The sequence below is a fragment of the Crinia signifera genome, chromosome 3 (assembly GCF_055691185.1).
Source record: "Crinia signifera chromosome 3, ASM5569118v1, whole genome shotgun sequence".
Classification (NCBI taxonomy): Eukaryota; Metazoa; Chordata; class Amphibia; order Anura; family Myobatrachidae; genus Crinia; species Crinia signifera.
In genome coordinates, this window is record NC_139219.1 from 306,795,775 (window position 1) to 306,817,802 (window position 22,028).

Sequence of the window (22,028 nt, forward strand, 5' to 3'; positions counted from 1 at the left end):
ATTGCACCTAGATGGGTATGTACATCTCTGCTCAGGACCAGTTCTGCACATGTGTTGACTGGTTCCTTCAAGATTGCATGCACTGCCCCCAAGTCTGTCTAGTTTGGGGGTGTTGCCTGGGTTTCGAGAGAGAGAGAGGAGCAGGCCTCACAAGCAAGAGGCCGCCATTCTGAGTAAGCTTTGGCTCACTAAGATGTCTGATGTTTGGCACATCAGACACAGGCATCGCATCTGGGATGCCCGCAGGAGTTGTCTTTTTATTTCAGATGCCTGCTACAGGCATTAGCATATTTTTGGACAGCAGCTGCACAAAAAGCATCCATCTGTGAGTTAGTGCACAAGGTGCAATTCAAGTTATGTGAGGGTTGGCGCAAGTCAATTACAGGTATCTGAAGATAGCCATACACATACGATTTAGATGGATCGTCATGAGAAATCGATTGAAAAGTGTCAAATCGTATCTCCGATTCCGATGCCACATCCGTTCAGAGCTGCAGATCGCAAGGACTGCACTATAATTGGATCCAGGAGACTTGGCTGCGATTGCATACGATACATCATGAGCAAAAGGTGTATTGTATGTGATCCTGCCGCCCGGGAAGCTGCCGCACAGTTCAAGGAAGATCATATGGGACTTTTTTTCCCTCGGAAAAGTCGCATAAGTATATGGGGGCCTTCAGATATCGAAGTACATTATCTACTCTACAAAATTGTGTATATTGTGGCCAAGGACAGCTATATTTTGGAGTGTTGTACGGTCATGGAGCCAGATGCACTAAGCTTCAAAAGTGATAAAATGGAGAGTGATAAACAGCCAGCCAATCAGCTCCTTCCTGAAATGTCACAGACTGTGTTTGAAAAATGTCAGGCAGGAGCTGATTGGCTGTTTATCACTCTCCATTTTATCACTTTTGAAGCTTAGTGCATCTGGCCCATGGTGGGGTTATTGCTCACTGAATATTACATATTAACACATACTGTATTTATCTCCATGAATAAAGGGCTTGCCGGGCGTTGGGAGGGAGCTGGCCCTGAAGTTCCTCAAATCTCTGAATGGAGACCGTGTACTGCAGAGGTAAGACTGCGCCGGCTGAAGACATTTCTTACCATTTTGAATGTCTCCTGATCTCGCCGTGTTAGTCAGGCCCGAGGGCCTCATGAATGTCAAAATATTTATGTGGTGTTTTAATAATACAGCAGCTTGGCTCTGTCACTGAAGAGTGCAATCCCTACTAGTGGACTAAAGGGTGTGGCCACTGAGACGACCCATATTAGGGATATGTAGTTCAACAACAGCTGGAGGGCAGAAGGTTCCCCATCCCTGCCCTAGAGGATGGTAGGGCACGAAATACCGCTTGTCGGCACATGTCTGCTCAAGAAAAATTCATATCTACCTTGCCATTGCCGACCTAAGGCTTGTGTCGACCTTCCAAATCTGTCGACCTATTCCATGTGTAGTCCTTCAGTGGTCAACCCAATGCATGTCGACCTAATGATTGTATACCGGACTAAAGACACATTTAATTATATGAAGCTTGTACATGGAACGTGGTGGTGCCTCTTTATATACTACAATAATAATGTAATCCTATGCCATTACCCCTCCTCTGTACTATATAATGGGATTAGTATTGAGAGCCGCGGTAAAGTATATTATGATTAACATTGCTAGTAACGCCATAACGTGAGAAGACCACCGCTCATTTGTGGACAAAGGTCACGCTTGATCTATAGATGCTTTTATAGCGTATTGATTGATCATGGTTTACACTGATGTGTTCACTTGTCAGCTACACAACGTGGGATCAGTCACGCGCACACCGGTGACGGACACAATAAAGTCCTCTGTCCTTACAGTTCCGGAAGGAGAAATCAGATGCAATGGAATGGGATTTGAGTTCATGTCGGGGCAGTACGGATGGTGTAGTGGTTAGCACTACTGCCTCACAGCGCTGAGGTCATGGGTTCCATTCCCACCATGACCCCAACTGTGCAGAGTTTGTATATTCTCCCCGTACTTGCGTGGGTTTCCTCCGGGTACTCCAGTTTCTTCCCACAAACCAAAAATATACTGGTCGGCTAATTGGCTCCCAACAAAATTAACCCTAGAATGTCTGTGTGTGCGTGTACATGTGGTAGGGAATATAGAATGTAAGCTTCACTGGGGCAGGGACTGATGCGAATGTTCAAATATTCTCTGTAAAGCACTGCGGAATCTGTGTGCGCTATAGAAATAACTGGTAATAAATAAATAATAATGTTAAATATTTACTGTTGGTCCTTGCAACAAGATGGCGTTTCTAAAAAGAAACTTACACCTGCCAATGATGACTTTGCCTTCCAGTAAATTGTCTAGAATCGTCACTACTGTTTCTGGTTACTTATTTAACGGTTATTAATATAGCACACACATAATTCACAGCTTTACAGAGGGCAGTATTCAATGAGAAAAGTTCTCCGTGTTTTATGGCGAATTTGTGCTTTGTTCGCCTTGAACGGAGCATTTTGCTCTCCAAAAGTGAGCAACCCTATTCAATGTGAAATATTCTCCGTCTTTCTAAGTGATTTTCTCCGTCTCTCTCCGTGTAGCAATTCTCCATCTTTTGATGGAGATCTGGAATGTGAACTTTTAAACTAAAAGGGTGTTTTTTTTTTTTTTTTTTTTTGGTGTCAAAAAATCTTTATTTTTTTTTCTGTGAAAGGGCATGTTATTTTTATTCATGTGCTTATAGCACATGAATATATATTTAATTTAAAAAAAATATATTTTTTTTTTTTTGGTACTTATGTAGTATCTGGGCTGCCGATTTTTTGATTGTATGCCTTAAGTTAAGGCATACAATCAGATGCGATGCGATGCGATGCGATATCGCATCGCATCGCATACGATGCGATGCGATGACCCGATTTTTCCATAGGATTCAATGTTAAAATGGACTGAGTCCATTTTAACATGGAATTCAATGGGAAAAAGGGGTCCTTTTCATACCCCTACTATCCAAGTGGGCATGGAGTTGGATATAAACCTGTGGCGAGCGTAGCGAGCCACCGAGCCCGAAGCGTGGCGAGCGAAGCGAGCCCCGCGAGGGGACGGTATTCTGTGTCCCCTCGCGGGGCTCGCTACGCTCGCCACGCTTCGGGCTCGGTGGCTCGCTACGCTCGCCACAGGTTTATATCCAACTCCATGCCCACTTGGATAGTAGGGGTATGAAAAGGACCCCTTTTCCCATTGAATTCCATGTTGAAATGGACTCAGTCCATTTTAACATTGAATCCTATGGAAAAATCGGGTCCATCGCATCGCATCGCATGCGATTTGGTCGGGTGCGATGCGATGCGATGGACCCGATTTCAAAATCGGCAGCCCAGTTACTACATAAGTACCTTTTTTTTTTTTTTTTTTTTTTACACAGTGCAGCCAGCAGGGGGCCGGAGTGCTCGAGCCGCTTATTAGATATTCATATATTCACTGCACCCGATCGTTAATATGCACGATCAGGTGCAGTGAATACTGGGTCCCCCGCTGGCTATAGGGGGGGGGGCAGCCTGGGCTGCCTGGGTCCAGGGGAGCCCACCTCCCCTCCACATTCCTCTGGAGCAGCCAGGGAGACTTTAATCTCTCTGGCTGCTTCTGTCCCCCAGCTCCCTGAAAGCTCCCTGCCGCGGACGCTCGTCCGCTGCAGGGGTTAAGACTCGCCGCGAGTGGCGGCGCGCATCAGCCACATTGAATAGTGGGAGCAGGAGGCTCCGGAACATGGAGAATCTCCGCTAAAACACGGAGAGTGCATGGAGAGCGAAATAAAACACTCTCCATGCACGGAGAACTTTCACATTGAATACTGCCCAGAGAATACATGAACATTCACATCAGTCCCTGCCCCAGTGGAGCTTACAATCTATATTCCCTACCACATGTACACGAACGCACAGACATTCTAGGGTTCATTTTTGTTAGGAGCCGAATAACCTACCAGTATAACTACAAGTCCCATCATGCCTTGCCACAGTTTTACTATTAGGGAATGCTAAAACTTTGGCACGGCATGCTGGAGTGTGTAGTTTCACAACAGCTGGAGGGCCACAGCTTGGACATGCCTGGCTTAAAGGGTTTGTGTGGACTAACATACTGAGCACAGGAAAACTGATGTCACAATGGTGACATCATCAGGGAATGCCTTTAACAAGGGGAGGGCCAGACTATCCAAAACTATAGGCCTAGTTCACACTTCATTTGTCAAGGTTAGAAATGTCAGACTGCCACATTAAAAAATACATTTTAAAAAGTTTTCTGCTAGCACGCATGACTAAAAAATATATATTTATGTCACAAAGATGACAAATGAAATGCCATTTTTCGTTTCCCAAAGTTGAAATAATTTATTTGAATCCTTTCCATAGCAACGCTGAGTAATGGGGCTTTGAGACAGGGATATTAGATTGTTCCAGTCACTGCAAAGCTAATAAAATCTCAATGAGTAGAGTAATATCCTTTTGAAAAAAAGTCTCCTAGAGAGTTACCAGAGCGCAAGACCAAATGGCTGTAACCCTCTGTGTTAATTTGGGTGTTTAGCATGGTAATCATGTGCCTTTTGTGTAGGTGTAATGAATATAGTTGCTAATTTACTGTAGAATTCCCTCCTATACTGAAGTGAACATGTCCAATCTTATCGCTCGTCTGTCTTTGCTATCTTGCATTCCTGGATGGAGGGTCATCGGAGACTGGAAATAAGTTAATTCTGATGATAAGTACCGCAATAGAGGCTATAGCATTTAAATAACACCCAGTATATCTTCCATATTATATACATCTGGAAAAGAATATATAAACCGTGTAATACTGATTTTAAAATAAATTACATTTATTACACCAGAATCAATGTACCATTCTCTGGCATTTTAATGCCTACCAGAAATCCATATTCACTTGCATATTTTGAAGTGGTCTGCTTGCAAATTGCTACAGAACTCTGGAGAGCTGCAGAAGTGTGTGTTTACTACCTGCTGCATGTGGAATAATGGCTGCAGAGGCACTTCCTGGGAAAAAGTGGGAGCAGTGATGTAACTTCCTGCCCCCAGCACATTAAAACAACACAGTATATATGTACCTATAAAACATATTTATCTTCAAATTGACACAGTCCCTTTAGTCCAATAGGCCTACCATCTTGTGAGTCCAGACACACCAACATTTGGAAAAAAGGGGTCCCAGGGTTACTCGCTGTACAACGCTTAAATGGATTTTACGGGTATATGGATCCATGGGGTCCTGCTAAAAACAAGTTTATTTGTCTTTTTTTTTACCTGCAGTGAGCTGCCATTTTTTTGCTTATATGTACAGCCCACTTTCTGATATAAGTGTTTTTTTTTTTTTTTTTGTTTATTAATAAAATGCATAGTAGGTAAGATACACACTAGCAAAGTATATTTAGAAGGGGCAAACATGGGTGTTGCAGGGACAGTAAATCTTTGTGTCCTTCTTTTGCAGATTTTACCAATGGAAGAAACTGTTTGACGATCCCACAATTATGCCTAAATCTACCAAAAAAGTTGTGCATTGTTCTGTATGTTGCCACCCAGGTATAACAGCATCAAGTAATATAACATTTATTTACTATTTTATCATTTGTTCCCAGATATATAGACAGCTTTAAAAAAGTTTTTGTAGTCAAATGACTTAGATCCTGGGACTGCAGCCTGTATAAGTAAATCTGTTTATCAAACTGTTTTGCTTTAGCACCCCACCGGACCGTAACAATGGTTACTGCAGCATGGCTGGCAATGTGTACAAAACAGAAGGGAAATGACTGCTAATGATAATCCCTTAGTTTCTTACAAATGGCAAGGATTGGCTCCTTTCAACACCTGTCCGTACATGGGATTTTGATGCACTCATGCTAGAGATGTGCATGTAAATTCGTACCACCTGCGAATACTTTGGTATGGCAGGGGGAGGCAGTGGGTGTCATGGAGAGGCAGAGGTTCGGTGGGGGAAACTGAGCAGGAAGTAGGAGACATAATTTTACAGGGGAAAGCAGTGGGTGATTGAGAACAGAGGGAGGCAGGAAAAGACAGATGGTGAGGGAGAGATGCAGTAAGTGGCGGAGGTAAGCAGGCGGTTACAGGGAGAACTATTTTTTGGGGTAGATGGGACCAGCATCCCAGGTGCACTACTCAGTAACTATTGTGGCGGGTGGTAAGACTAGGGGTCAGTCATGCCTCCATAAATAAAAGGGAAAGTCCCACAAGGCAATAGGGTCAACTATACAACATAATAATACTGTTATTTATATAGCACTTTTCTACCAATAAGATTCAAAGTGCTTTACAGCACACAAAACAAAACAAACTTAAAAGTAGATGTTAGTGAAATGTTCGAGAGAACAGGAAAGTCTTGAGTCTATTTTTGAAATAGTTGGGGCCTCTCGCACTGTGCTGGAAGAGTGCCATAGAGTCTCAGCCACAAAGCCGAAAGCTCTACACACAGATGAGTTCAGGCAGATTCTAGGTATTGTTAATAGTCCATCATCTGCAGATCGCAGTAATCAAGAGGGGCAGTAAGGAATCAGAAACTTCCTACCAACTGGCCAAATGAGCATACCCTTCCATAGGGACAGCTTCTGTATGATTCTCAATAGATGAATAGATTTTTGTACATGCATTAAAGCATTTACTTACAGCATACACCTTTGTTGACATTTACTCGCTCAGGTTTCTGTTTTTAGTTTATTATTTTACAGTTATTTTCATTGGGATTATTTTTCTCCCTCCTAATATACTCCTGCCCTGTCCTATGAAAATGTAGTTTCCAGGCAGCCAGTGAGTTGCATAGAGGGGCGAGGTGTTTAAATGCAAAGTTCACTATCTCTCTGCTGCTGCAATTTAAATCCCATTGTAATCCAGTGGAACCTATTGGACCACAAGAAAATGATTTACCATAAATAAAATACCAATTTTTTATTTTATTTTAGAGCTAAGATCTTTATCAGTGGCTGCTTCAGAGAAGGGGCTGCAACACAATCCGAATTCAAAAAGGGGAGCCACACCCACTGCCAGTGAGTCAGTTTGGAATGGCAGTTGGTGTGCCTCACCTGTTTGAATTTTAAACTGCGCTGCCTCTGGAGCTTCTCCTGGTCCTCGGTATGTTTTATGATGCCCTAGTAACACCTCACTTCCTGTCTAGGTTCCACGAAGGAGCATGAACGGAAAGGCTGCAAGCTGTGTGGTAGTGAGCGATACTGCCAGCCGCACGACTATGACTACTGCTGCCCGTGTGACTGGCATAAAGCGGAGCAAGAAAAAAAGAACAACCCTGTAGAATACACCCTTAAGATGTGTGTAGCTACAGTATTTACCATGGAAACCGTTTGATGCTATTCATTGATTGTAATATGTTTTTTTGTTGTTGTTTGGTTGTTTTTTTAATGTTGTGCTTTATTTACACTTCAGGAAAGCAAAAAAACGGGAGGGATTTCCATACCCTGAGGTAACTTGGCGCCATTTTGTCAAGATAGTTGTAAAATAGAGAACATATGGTCTTAAAAGAGCAGTTTTGAGTTGTTTTTCTTCATTTATCTATATTTTCTCTTTTTGCCCAGGTTATTCAGGAATTTCTTGTCAATAAGGACAAGTTGGTAAAAGTCATCAAATGGGTGAGACCCAGTCTTTTGGGTTTCCAGGTAATTAGGTTTTTATTTACCAATACAGTAAGTTTGAAAAGTAACTTGTATTCCATACTAGGTGATTCATCGCGCCCTACGGGCGCTCTTCACACCGGCGTAAGGGTCTGCACCCCCTTAATTTGTGAACGTTTGTATTGTGAGAAATATGGTTAGAATTGTATGAAAGATGCCCTGTATTGCAACTTGAGTTATAGTTGAAATGTGTTAAATAGAGAGCATATGATTTGGAAGGGGGTGTGTATTGTTTTGTTTAATTAAAAAGCGGTTACAGAGTAAGATGTACATTGATAGTTTGGAGGGTACAGTGACATTTGTGGGTGTGGTGGGGGTGCGTGTTGTTGAGGTATGTGTGTGCAATAGTATAGTAGGGTGTTTTTGAGTCAGTGGCTCCCCACTGGCGGAGGTCACGACACAGGAAAACAGGAGGCTGGGCAGTGATAGGGGTGTGTGGGCATAAGGGGGACTAAAGAGGAGGGTGGGGGACACTATGCAGCTTCTGCCAGTGGGTGAGGGTCCAGTGTGGCAGCACAGGAGTACAGGACGGTGGCCCTGAGTCAGTGTCTCCTCCTACTGGGTGGGAGTTAGGGTGTATGAGAGCAGGAGGCTGGGTATGAGGCATGATAGGGGTATGTGGGCAACACAGCGTCAGCGACTCCCCAGTGGTGGAAGTTACGGTTCAGGAGAGCAGGAAGCTGGGTAGTGATAGGGGTGTGTGGGCATAAGGGGGACTAAAGAGGAGGGTGGGGAACACTGTGCAGCTTCTGCCAGTGGGTGAGGATCCAGCGTGGCAGCACAGGAGTACAGGATGGTGGCCCTGAGTCAGTAGGTGGGCAAGACATTGATAAAAGTTGTGGCGCTGGTGCAGAGGACCGTGGGGACACTTCTGGCAGTGGGGGAACCTGCAGCGCGGCAGCTAGGGGCGGCACCTGCTTGTGGCGGTACAGGATCCCCCATTGTCACGGGGGTACGTGAAATGCGGGGTCGCGGTGGTCAGCTGGGGGGTGAAATTGCCGGAAGGGGGTCTGCAAATTGCGGGAGGGGGTGGTGCGGGGATCCGTGATTAGCGGGAGGGGGCGGGGGTCCGCAAATCGTGGGACGGAGCGCGGGGGGGTTTAATCACGGGAAGGGGGGGTCGCAAATTGCGGGCGGGGGGTTGTCTGGGTCAGTGAATTGTGGGAGGGGGGGTTGTGGAGGTCTGTGAATCGCGGGGGGTGCCGTGAATTGCGTGAGGGGGGGCGCAAATCGCGGGAGGGGGGGTGTGAATTGCGGGGGGGTCCGCTGGAGGTGCCGAGGGGGTCCGCAAATTGCTGGAGGGGGGCGCTACGGTGGGTTCCGTTAATCGCGGGGGCGCAAATTGCGGGAGGGGGGTCACAAATCGCAGGAAGGGGGATGCCGTGATCGCCGGAGGGGGAGTCGTGGGGGCCACGAATCGCGGGAGGGGGGCGCGAATCGCCGGGGGGGTGCGGGAGTAATGGTGGTGGATGGTGGCTGTGGAGTAATGGTGGATGGTGGGCGTGTACTGTAGCCCTGGCTGGGCGGGGGGAGTAGTTGTCAAGGGGGTGAAACGTTATACACATGAAAACGTTCTACACATAAAACACTGGTCTTTTCCCTTGGGGCGGGTTTGTGTATCCCACTGGGTGGGAACGTTAGCTACACAGGGAATGAGTGACAGATCTGGCTAAATATATGAGATAGGAGAGGTTGTACTGTAATTCTCTATGTACTGTACTAAGCCCCAGATGTCTGTTTTCTGATGCAGAATGTAACACCAGAAAAAGCCTATAAAACGAATGGACTTCTTTCTGCATTGTTGCTATCATCGGGATCCAATCGGGTCCCTCCCAGCATCCCCCGCAGCCACCACACTTTGTTTTGAAAATGAGCAGAAGGATTTATGGGTTATGTATTGTACATCCCACATTGTTCTAACACCATTTTGGCAAATCGCTAAAACCATGAGAATTCTTAGATTTTACATGTTTTTCACCGATGTTGGGATTGAATAAGGCGAGACATATTCACCCAAAACACGGGTAAAAAATGTAGACTTTTTCAATGCCCAAAAATTTGGCTGGAATTGAATACCCCCCCCCCCTTTAGGGCCAGATTTATCAAGCTTCAAAAAGTGGAGAGTGATAAACAACCAGCCAATCAGCTCCTAACTGACATTTGCCATTCTGCTCCACGGGAGGTTTCTGTCCTACCTGAGCTCGCCTTAGGACAATTCGTTACGGTTTGACAGACGTACCGTCCCAGTCAACCCCCCCAGGTCTGGGCTGGGTTTGAAAAATGGCAATAAGGAGCTGATTGGCTGCCACATTATCACTCTCCATTCTATTGCTTTTGCATTCTAAGTCTTTATGGCTTGGTACATTTCCCCCACAGCCTCTCACATTGCAATGGGTACTTTGGTCAAAATTGTATCAAGCTTTACATTGTGATAAAATGGAGAGTGCTAAATAACTAGCCAATCAGACCCTAACTGTCATGTTTTGAAAAATGACAGGTAGGAGCTGGTTGTTTATCACTCTCCACTTGATCACTTTTTGAAGCTTGATACATCTGGCCTTTATCTCTCTGAGTTTTGATACATCTTCCCCTATATCAGCACCCCAGTTTAGGGGCCAGATTCTCTAGGCTTCAAAAGTGATAGAATGGAGAGTGATAAACAGCCAGCCAATCGGATCCTACCTGCCATGTCACAGACTGTGTTTGAAAAATGTCAGACAGGAGCTGATTGGCTGGTTGTTTATCGCTCTCCATTTTATCACTTTTGAAGCTTAGAGAATCTGGCCCGATGTCTAGAACTACTCTCTTAAAAGTCTTATGAGTTGCTGTGGACAACGCTCGCTGCTCTCCAAATTACTGGCAGATGAGTTGATATACTTGATTACCAGCAAGTTGTGTGTGATGTCATCCACTGGCTGTGATTGACTGCATCCCTCCCATGTCCTCGCTGCATTTTACAGATCACCCCCCAGTCCCATGTCCTGTCCCTGGCCAGGCGCTATGCTGAGGTGGGGAAATTAGCAGCTTTTCTGTTGTTCTTCTCACTCCTATTTATAACCATCATTTCTGAGAACCTGGATGATGGCTTGAAGTAAAATCCTGATCATTGTTACTATACAAACAGCTGGGACTTCCACCAAGGAAGCTTTGTATTTATGCTGTTACACGTTGGTGCCTATTATTAGTTACACTGTTGTTTAAGTTTAAAAAGACATCTGTCCATCAAGTTCAACTGTCCATCCCCAAAATCCACGGTTGATTCATAGGAAGGCAAAACAACCCCTATAAGGCAAAGTCCAGCGTTCCTTCCTATTACCATACTATGGAATTGTACAACACACTCTAATGCTGCCCATACACTTGTGCGATCGGATTCGAAGCGACATCGCAGTGCGATGTCCATCGAACCCGATCGCATCTTGTGGTGCTAAAGTGCCCCCTTTGCAGCACCCGATGTCACATGCCATCTTGAGACGGCACATCGGGTTCTGGAAGAGGGCGGACAGAGGGCAGCGTTATGTATCGCAAGAAGCGCTAACGGGCGGCGGGGGTCAGTCTGCGGTGGTGGCAGAATTGTTTAAACACTGGTCAGCCCTCTGATTGGCTGAGCTATCTCAGCCCAGTGTTTTAAACATTTCTGCGGCCACCGCTGACAAAACCCCGCCACCCGCTAGCGCTACTTCTTGCGCTACAAAATGCCGCCCTCTGCCCGCCATCTCCCACGCCGCCAGTGGTCCCTCCGGCCCCCTCTCCCCATCCCCACACTGCTGAAAAAGCGTTCCCCCCACCCCCCCCCCCCCCCCCCACCACCACCACCTGCGGATTGCATTCGAGCATCGCATGTGGTTAACAACCACATGCGATTGCTCCTGCAATTCGATAAATATTATGTGCAACACATAAGATCTTGAGACCCGACATTCGACCGGCGTGCCCACGCATCGCGTCGAATGTCCCCTTAAAAATGCATACAATCATTCGATTTATCGGCCAGATGTGGTCAAAATCCAATGATTGCATGCAATATCTCACAAGTGTATGGGCAGCATTACTGTAAAGAACCCTGTGTTTGAAAAATGACAAATGTTGATTAGTTGTCACCAGTGCTCCCTTAACCTCGTCTTTTTTGTGTTTCTCTTGTGTAAAAGTGTACTATGGCGCTTATTCAGGTCCATTTGCAATAGCCGCTCCTTCGCACGGGGGCCAATGTTTTTCGATTGTGCACGTGCATTTCTGAGCTTGTTGCATGCGGGCACGGTGAACACACCTTACATATGCGTGAAACTTCCCCATCATTTCATGGAATGATGGGGGAGGATCCCAGCAGGTTGCGAATGGATGTTACCATGTGTGTGCCCTGCGTGCGAATTTGCCTTGCGAATGGGTGGTACCCAGCCACCATTTGCAAGGCGGGGTTTGGTGGACTCGCAAGGCTGCCAATGTCCCACATACATTCCTTTTGTGGAATTACGGATAACACCTTGCCTAAACAAGTGCTTTGTCTTCAAATAAGCCAGCGTCCGCAGTCCATTAATGCTCCTAAATGGCAGTTATAGTTGGGTATTGACTGTGATGTATTGATGATAATGCCATGAGGAATCTAGCTCAGGATCTTGTATGGTTGATTAGTCAATTTTATTTAGAAATATGTAAATGTGGCTTTTAATTGAGTTTTAAATTTAGTTAACCCATAAACTTAATCCATACATGAAACACAAAGCTAAACAGCATTTTTCAGCGCATCTTTTATTTTTAAAGCTAAATAGAGTTTTCCTTCACCCATGATATCAAGAACAAGTTAAGCTCCACTGGGGCAGGGACTGATGTGAATGTTCAAATATTCTCTGTACAGCGCTGCAGAATATGTGTGCGCTATACAGTATAAGACACTGTTATTAAATAATAATAAATATGTTGCTATAGACGTTAATCTTGACATTTTTGCTTTCATTTGGCAGAAATTTGCTCTGGAGCGGATGGAGTGGCCGAGGCATTATTCCTGTGAGAAGCTGCTGGTCCTACTGACCTATTATGACATGCACGAGCGGAAGGCCGGTAGAGGGCGAGACACCCTGCTTCAGGCTGTCCGGTAATAGACTGCATAGAGCAAATCACTGTAGGCTATGCAGTACATCACATGGGCACAAACCCACGTTGCATGGGCACAAACCCACCTCACATGGGCACAAACCCACCTCACATGGGCACACACCCACCTCACATGGGCACACACCCACCTCACATGGGGCCTTATTTTGGTTCATTCTTTCTGACAAAATCCTTCTTAGATGGGCAAAACCATGTGCACTGCAGGTGGGGCAGATGTAACATGTGCAGAGAGAATTAGATTTGGGTGGGGTTTTACTTCAAAGTGAGATCTATATTGCAGTGTAAAAATAAAGCAGCCAGTATTTACCCAGCACAGAAACAAAATTACTCACCCAAATCTAATTATCTCTGCACATGTTACATCTGCCCCCCTGCAGTGCAGATGGTTTTGTCCATCTAAGAAGGATTTTGTCAGAAAGAATGAACCAAAATAAGGCCCATGGTTACACACCCACGACACATGGTATACACATGACTTTTCAGACCTCTTATTTTATTTATATTATTATTTTAGTGTATGGGGGGGGGGTGTGTATTTTATTTTTAAACCTAAATATTACATCGAACACCTGTTTTATGATCATAATTCCTCCCTGACGTGACTCCAGCATAGTTATGAAAGTTCTAGAACGAGAAACCATGTAAATCTTTGATTCATTTTTTATGTGTTTTTTTTTTTTTTTAATATTTATTTCTTATTTTAGAATAATAAAGCCCCGAGTCAGGAATGGAGTTCCCTGTTTTGAGATTGAATGGGTAAAGCCAGGTATGTAAAGGCCCGTACTAACCAAAATGAACTGCGTGTACAGACAACAGAAACCCTTGTTAATCACCCATGGGAGCGCGCATCGTTCAATGCATACAATAGTTTGAACAATATAATGTAGTTCTGAAGGGCCAAAATGAACAATATTGATCAAAATACAGTCCAGTGTGTAAGCACCGTAACAGATATTCCACACACATACTAAATGTTTTGGCCTACTCTTATCCAGCTCTGGAACCAAATGTACTCTTTGCCTGCCCCCTGTGACATCAGCCCTAGTTCCTTACCACTAGGCCATTTGACGTCAGCCATGCTACCTTACCACTAGGCCATATGACATCAGCTTAGCTCCTTACCACTAGGCCATGTGATTTCAGCCCTTGCTCCGTACCACTAGACCATTTGACGTCAGCCATGCTACCTTACCACTAGACCATTTGACGTCAGCCATGCTACCTTACCACTAGGCCATGTGATGTCAGCCCTTGCTCCTTACCACTAGACCATGTGACATCATTCCTAGCTCCTTACCTCTAGACCATTTGACTTCAGCCATGATACCTTACCATTAGATCATGTGATGTCCACCTTAGCTCCTTACCACTAGACCGTGTGATGTTAACCCTAGCTCCTTACCACTAGACCAGGTGAAAGCAACCTGTGGGTCTCCAGCTGTTGTGAAACTACAAGTCCCAGCATGCCTTGCCACAGTTTTGCTATTAGGGAGTACTAAACCTGGCATGCTGATTAAAGTAAGGTTCTATTGCAGTGTTTCCCAAGCTTGGTCCTCGAGTATATGTACTGTGTGGAATCATTGAGGACCAAGCTTGGGAACCACTGCCAGCATACATTTTTGGTAAGTAACAAGACATTGGTTCCCCCGGGACACTGAATAGTTTTAGCAACCAATCTTGAACACTACATGATAATAGAATTCAGAGATATTGGTTACATATACCTGCGCAGGTGTATGATATGCCCCCAAGCCGCGGCTTGGGGGCATATCATACACCTGCGCAGGTATATGTAACCAATATCTCTGAATTCTATTATCATGTAGTGTTCAAGATTGGTTGCTAAAACTATTCAGTGTGCCGGGGGAACCAATGTCTTGTTACTGACTAAGTATTAACCCCTCCCTTGCATGCACCTGAAGAGTTTTACTGAACTAATTTGAGCATCTACCACTATCTGTAAGCATACGTTTTTGTTAAGCACTTAGAATAACAAATATATTATTATTATCTATACAAAGTGGGCAAGTAGAATTATTCTGTTGTCTTATTGACATTTGGCCTGTTTTAGGGGGAGATTTAACAAAGCATGGAGAGAGAGATAAAGTATGGACAAATCCGCTCCTGACATTTTTTCAAACAGCGCCCCTGTAAAATGACAGAAGCCGCTTAATTCGCCCTCGAAGCTTTGATAGATCTCCTCCACAGTCTTTGTTTCTTGTGATCTCTCCCTATTCCAGATGGCTTTGTGTTCCCTGAAGATCACCCTCCAGAGGATCCGGTATTGACTATAGAGGAAGAATCCCTCTTTGCAGAGGCCTATCCTCACATTGTACAACTCTACCAGAAGGACAAACTGGAAGCTGAGCTGCTGAAGCAGAAAAGTAAGTGTGCCGTAAGCTGCACTTCTAAAAATGAGTCAGTGGAAATCTTCATGTAGTCCCTGGTGTGTCGGTATGAAGAGCCCAATCTATCACCTGTAAGTACATACTCCACCTGATACAAGGAAGATGCACCACCTGAGTCCTATATAAAGCAGCCCCAAAGCTGCTCGTAACCGGTGGCTCTGTAGCGGCCGCGGCACCTGGAGCCCTGTAATAGTTTTGTCACTTCTACCGTTTTTAGTGCTGCTCCATAATTATTGCTGACGGGACACTGAGCTATCAGTTTGTGCTCCCTGGGGCTGTGTTCTTCTATTTGTATGTTATACGATCTGTCCAGTTCTTGACTTTCTTATACTTTTTATTTTTTATCTTCCATGTAAACAGTGGATAGATATTTATGGAGCTGGTGTGTTCTTGGAACATCGCCTATTAAGATAAAGTAATAAAAAAAATAGAATCCAGCTGTTCAAAGCTTGCAGTGTAATTGTTAATAATGGTGCAGATGTATTAAGCCTGGTGAAGAGATAAATGGGGTGAGTCTAATCAGTTCGGTGAGGTGCGAAGCTCGCAGCTTACCAAGCACTTGCGTCGCCGTCCAGCCGAATGCCCGCCGCCGTTTCACCTGGGAAGCACCAGGGGATGTGTAACAAAGACTAATCCCTTCGCATGGCGCCGCTGCAGGATGACCATCGAATGATTTCTCCTGCCTTCGCAAATATAAGTGATTCTGAATTGACTTATGTTTGCGGCTGCCAGGATGAAGACAGGGCAGGCGGCTGATGTCATGTGACGTCAGCCGCCCTCCCGCCCGCGTACTCATGGAAACTCCCAGCGTTTTCATGGGGATGCCCATAAAATTCTGGGCGTTCCCATGACCCACCGCCACCACCGCCTGTGGCCCTCCCTTCCCTCCCTTCCCTCTGCGAACTGCCCGGCGAGTTGCAACTAGCCGCGCCCGTTGCAATGCAGGAATGCGCAAACTCTGGAATGCAGGAATGCGCAAACTCTGACTATCTGGGCAAGGGCCAAATTCGGATCACTTCGTGTGATCCAGAATTGACCCCAAAGTGGAAGGTGATAACGCAGCAGCCAATCAACTCTTAACTATCATTTTTCAAACCTAGCTGATTGGCTGGTGCGTTATCACCTTCTACTATATCTCTTCACCAGGTTTAATGCTTCTGCCCCACTATTACTACTATTAATATGTTCCGGTAGTGTAACAGAGCGCGTTCATCTCATGCTGGTTCCCCAAACATGACCATGACCTCAGTGTAGCCCAGCGGCCTCCATGGACTCCAGGTCACAGTGCGTCAGAGCACCTCTGGGATGTGACTGGAGATTTGCAGCATGAATGATGAGCCAACAATTCTGCTGCACCTGCTTGTTGCTCTTGTGTCACCATGGGGCAGAGGGGGTTATTCAGAGCTGATCCCTGTTAGGCGAATATGCACGGCGACCGATTATCAAATGACTGCGCATGCAGACGATGCAGAGCGTGCATACACGAGGCCAAACAGCGACAAAAATCAGCTATTCCTATATTCGCAAGCTGTCCGCAGGTTTATTGTCAGGAAGTCAGCGTTTGTGGATGTTAACCGGACGCTTTCTGGGAGTATCGGGGAAAACGCAGGCCGTTCTCATGGAGGGCCTGTGACATCAGCGCCGGCCTTGATCCGCCTGATTTTGTCGCACAGTTGTGAAAGGGTCAGTGCTACGCACAGACTGCACGCACTGGAGGAAGCATGCGATGGTGATTGAGTTGCGCATTGTTTTGCAGCTGGCCGCCGATCCGTGGTATTTTTGCAAGCTATTTGCAGACTTGCATGGGGTCGGAATTTCACTGTGTGGGCCATGGATATATCGTAGGGCTCTGCAAAATAGCCCATCAGCGGTCAGGTCGGACTGAATAAGCCCCATAATCTCGACGGTATATCCGGTTCTCCGCCTGCTGGGGACATACACATCCCAGCATGCCCTGCCACAGTTTTGCTATGAGAGCATGTTAATACTGTGAGGAGCATGCTGGGATGTGTAGTTCCATAGCAGCTGGAGGGTCAGATGATGAATATATATATATATATATATATATATATATATATATATCGGGGATGGGGGGCGGCGGCACTCAGATAAAGAAAACACACGAGCAGGCGGTGTTAAACCAACGTTTCAAAACCCCGGAGGGTTTTTTTATCAAGGTTAGCGTGAGAACAACTTACAAACATAGATGTTCTTACCTAAATAGGGACAGGCTCCCTCCGTGTTCCACGTCGGCGCCGGCCGGGGAAGGCGCCGGGTGATGACGTCATCTCCCCTCAGCGCGCTTGCCGGGGACACGTCAGGGGGCCGGTCAGTGTGAGCCATGGTAGTCATGGAGATGTGTGATTGACTGTAAACAAACAAACGTGCATCTTCAATAGCGTGAAAAACAAAACCAAAATATGTGAAAACGTGTACATACAGCAATATATCTTCTGAGTGGGAAAAAAAGGGGGTTACCAGTGCGTATACAATATAGAAAAAAATACAAAAGTGTAACTGCGATATTAACTGGAGACCACTGACAAAATATATAAATGTGGTTCTCAAATAAAACAAATAAATGATCAATGGTCAAACTCGATTATCTGTAAATTATACGAGTATAGGAAATCCAGAAGGGTAGCAGCTATTAGATATTAGATATATATTGATAGATGTTGTAATTAATCAGCTAATCTATGCTAATTATAAAAAACAATTGAGCCCTAGATTTTCATTAAGCCCCTTTGGGGCGAGGGTGTCCAACATGAATATCCAGCGACTTTCTTTTTTTAGCAGCATTAATGATCTGTTGCCGCCTCTTGTGAGGGGCGGCACATGATCAATTATTTTAAATCTGAGGGATGTAATCGGATGTTTGGCCTCAGAAAAGTGCCGGGCCACTGGTTGTTCACTTTTGCCCGTAAGAATCGCACTTTTGATGGCTGATCTGTGTGTCGCTGCTCTCTCTTTAAAAGTGCGGTCTGTTTTGCCGACATAATGTCGGCCGCACGGGCAGCTAATAAGGTATACCACATATTTTGACATACATCCGAGTCGATACCTGATTTTAAATTTCTTCCCTGTGTAGGGATGGTAGAACGTGTCACCTGGGATCATATGGCTGCATGTGGTACAACCACAGCAGCGGTAACACCCTGGTTTGGGTGTCCCTAAGAAAGTGGCTTGTTTTTTAATGGGATACTGGATGTTATTGTGCACTAAATGGTCTTTGAGGCTTTTGCCTCTTTTGTAGGCACTCATCAGGGTCTTTGTTTGCAGGGCAGGTAAAGATCGGTCTGTTTGTATGATTGGCCAATGGTGTCTGCCAATCCGATCTATCTCTGTGCTTTGAGTATGAAAAGATTTAACCCATATTATCTTTTCTGTCTGCGTAGGCTTAGGTTTATTAATCAAGGTGGATTCTCTGGGCATGGCAGCTATGTTGTTTTTAGTACGCAGGACCTGTTCTGGAGGGTATCCTCTTTGTACAAATTTTTGTGCCATTTTCTCAAGGGCCGGTTGTACTTCACTTGCCTCGCTAGTAATTCTGCGCACTCGCAACATTTGCGAATGTGGCAGGGCCCGGATTAACGGTGCTGGGTGATGGCTGGTGGCCAATAAGACTGTGTTTCTGTCTGTAGGTTTTACAAACAAGGATGTTTGAATAGTGCCATTTTTGATGGTTATATTTACGTCAAGATAATTAACTTGTCGGGAATCAATGTTATACGTAAATTTAATGGGGGAGTTGGTAAGATTATGCTTATTGAGGAGGTCCGAGAGCTCCTGCTGGTGACCAGACCAGATAATAAGTAGGTCGTCTATATATCTCGTGTATAGCATTAACTGCTTGTTGATGGTAGGGTTGCAAGTGAATAATGACTTCTCAATATGGAACATGAACGTGTTGGCGAACGATGGGGCCACTGAGGACCCCATCGCGCACCCACGTTGCTGCAAATAAAATTGGTTGTTAAATAAAAAGAAGTTCCTTTTCAGAGTTAATTCCAGCAGTTGCAGAAAAAAGGAGATCGGAGGTCCTGTGTAATGGATATTGTTCGTCAAGAGATTGCGTACGGCTTCCAAACCCTCAGCATGTGGAATGCACGTATACAAATTGACAACGTCCACTGTCCCAAGTAAGCAGTCTTCAGGTATTGGTCCAACCTCAGCCAGTTTAGTCAGCAGACTGTTGGTGTCTTTCAAGTATGATGGGTCGTTCTGAACGCAGGGTTGTAAAAAAGGGTCCAGGTAGATGGATATTTTTTGATATAAAGACCCTCGGGCTGATATTATTGGTCTGCCCGGGGGTTGCACTAGAGTTTTGTGGATTTTTGGATTTAGATATAATATGGGTGTAATTGGAAAGTCCGTGATAAGTGCTTCCTTTGTCGGGGTATCAATAATTCTGGTAGTGCATGCTATATTTAGCAGATTATCCAGCTCTCGCTTATATTGATCTGATGGGTCACGATCCAACTTGGTATAAGTGGCTGCGTCAGCCAGTTGTCGTTCTGCTTCAGCCACGTAGTCAGCAGTATTGAGCACTACCACTGCCCCTCCCTTATCTGCTGATCGAATGCAGATAGTTGGGTCTTTACTTAGACTGTGCACTGCTTGCCATTCTTGTCTGGTGAAGTTGGTGTACTTGGGTTGTATTTTTGGTAGAGTGGTGATGTCATTTTCCACCATCCTGCAGTACGTTTTTATTGAGGGGTTATATGAAGTGGGCTCAAATTTGCTTTTCTTACGTAGTTGTGCTGGAAAGGCTGGATATGCGGGCTCCGCTGGATCTGTGGAATTGGGTTTATTTTGAAAGAATTCTCGGAGCTTGAGGGTACGGTGTAATTTAAACTGTTCAACCTTGGTCTCAAAGGGATCCATTTTATTATTAGGGACGAAACTGAGTCCCTTTTGTAGGACCGCTTGCTCTATGGGTGAGAGGATCCTGTCGGATAGGTTGAAAGTTAACTCTTCGGATGTCTCGCCGGTTGAAAGCGTACTTTTGTGCCTCGATCTCTGCTTCTGGCCCCCCCGCCTCGTGTGGGCCCTGGATCTCTTGGGGGTAGTGATTGTAGTGGTCCTCCTAAAGGGATCAAACCAGAGCTTGGGTTGACTGCCTCTTGGTCTGACGCTGAAGATCTTTCATCCCTGGAGGAATCACTATCCAAGAATCGCCTGTTACGAGAAATGAATTTACGCCTGTTGGGGGGCCGTGTGTTAGGGGCTCCTCCTGTAAGCCAAGGGTATATGGCGTGTTTCGCATAATCATCATTGACTTTTTCTTTTTTGTTCTTTTTATATATGATTAGTTCTTTTTTATATTTATCCATTTGCGTATTTAATTTTTCTAGCCAGTTTGTGGCGGGGTCTGATGCCAGTAGTTCTTTATGCTGGGCTTCGAAGCTGATGATTTTTTCGCGTATGGTTTTAAGCTCTCTTGATACTTCCTCTATCACTGCGACCATCAGGTCGAAGGAGCATTTATTTAGGATCGACGTCCAGGTCTTGCAGAACGGAATGCTATATCTCCCTATTGTGGGAACGTTTTTCACTCGAAACCCACGTGGGATTTTCTGTTCTCTAATATACTCCGATAACGTGACTCCGTGATAGTGGAAATCATTTTCCTTACGCTTTAATTTAGCCCATTCTTGATATAGGTGCGCATGATCGGGTGTATCACTCAAGGACGGGAATTCTTCTGTGAACAGCAGTCTATCATAATCATTATCAGAATAGCTGAAGGTAGCCCCATGCGACAGTTCAACCCGGCTTTGTGAGTCGGCTGTAACTGTAGAGGGTGCTGGTTCCTGTTGACTCATGTTGATAAACTTGCCGACGGGCACGTGTAGATCTTTTTCAGTTTAGTCCAGTCAAATAAAGTGCAGGTGCAAAAAGGTAAAGTGCAGAGCATAAAAAGTGCAGTGCAATGGAAAGTGCAGTGCAATACAAAAGTGCAGTGCCAGTTGGGCATACAGAAAGCTCAACTGTAGTGACTGGTCACCCAAAGTGTCAACAAAAAGCTGACACAATGTAGAAAACCAGGGTTCACAGCTCCGCTATCAGGTAAACATAAGGATTGGCTCTGGGTGCCTGCCAGACTGTGTCCAGGGACTAGGTCAAATATATGAAAGCAGGGGGTTAGCACTCCAACGAGCCCAAGCGCAATAGTGGCTTGATGAATTAATATCCATAAGATCCGGTGCCTTCCATATCAGAGGGGACCCACGGGAGTCTCTTCAGATGCAATATCGGGGATGGGGGGCGGCGGCACTCAGATAAAGAAAACACACGAGCAGGCGGTGTTAAACCAACGTTTCAAAACCCCGGAGGTTTTTTTTATCAAGGTTAGCGTGAGAACAACTTACAAACATAGATGTTCTTACCTAAATAGGGACAGGCTCCCTCCGTGTTCCACGTCGGCGCCGGCCGGGGAAGGCGCCGGGTGATGACGTCATCTCCCCTCAGCGCGCTTGCCGGGGACACGTCAGGGGGCCGGTCAGTGTGAGCCATGGTAGTCATGGAGATGTGTGATTGACTGTAAACAAACAAACGTGCATCTTCAATAGCGTGAAAAACAAAACCAAAATATGTGAAAACGTGTACATACAGCAATATATCTTCTGAGTGGGAAAAAAAGGGGGTTACCAGTGCGTATACAATATAGAAAAAAATACAAAAGTGTAACTGCGATATTAACTGGAGACCACTGACAAAATATATAAATGTGGTTCTCAAATAAAACAAATAAATGATCAATGGTCAAACTCGATTATCTGTAAATTATACGAGTATAGGAAATCCAGAAGGGTAG

The 22,028-nt window shown here is 45.2% G+C and overlaps 1 protein-coding gene across 2 annotated transcripts in view; it reads left to right on the forward strand.

The window, feature by feature from the left end:
- Window positions 1–22,028, forward strand: part of GEN1 (GEN1 structure-specific endonuclease) — a 60,240-nt gene that overhangs the window by 33,725 nt on the left and 4,487 nt on the right. For both annotated transcript variants that reach the window (XM_083178580.1, XM_083178579.1), the window contains 8 exons: window positions 1,002–1,075; window positions 5,486–5,577; window positions 7,181–7,331; window positions 7,447–7,483; window positions 7,596–7,676; window positions 12,650–12,780; window positions 13,505–13,566; window positions 15,041–15,184. In XM_083178580.1, coding sequence (XP_083034706.1) covers window positions 1,002–1,075; window positions 5,486–5,577; window positions 7,181–7,331; window positions 7,447–7,483; window positions 7,596–7,676; window positions 12,650–12,780; window positions 13,505–13,566; window positions 15,041–15,184 — 772 coding nt within the window. The remainder of the gene's footprint in view (window positions 1–1,001; window positions 1,076–5,485; window positions 5,578–7,180; window positions 7,332–7,446; window positions 7,484–7,595; window positions 7,677–12,649; window positions 12,781–13,504; window positions 13,567–15,040; window positions 15,185–22,028) is intronic.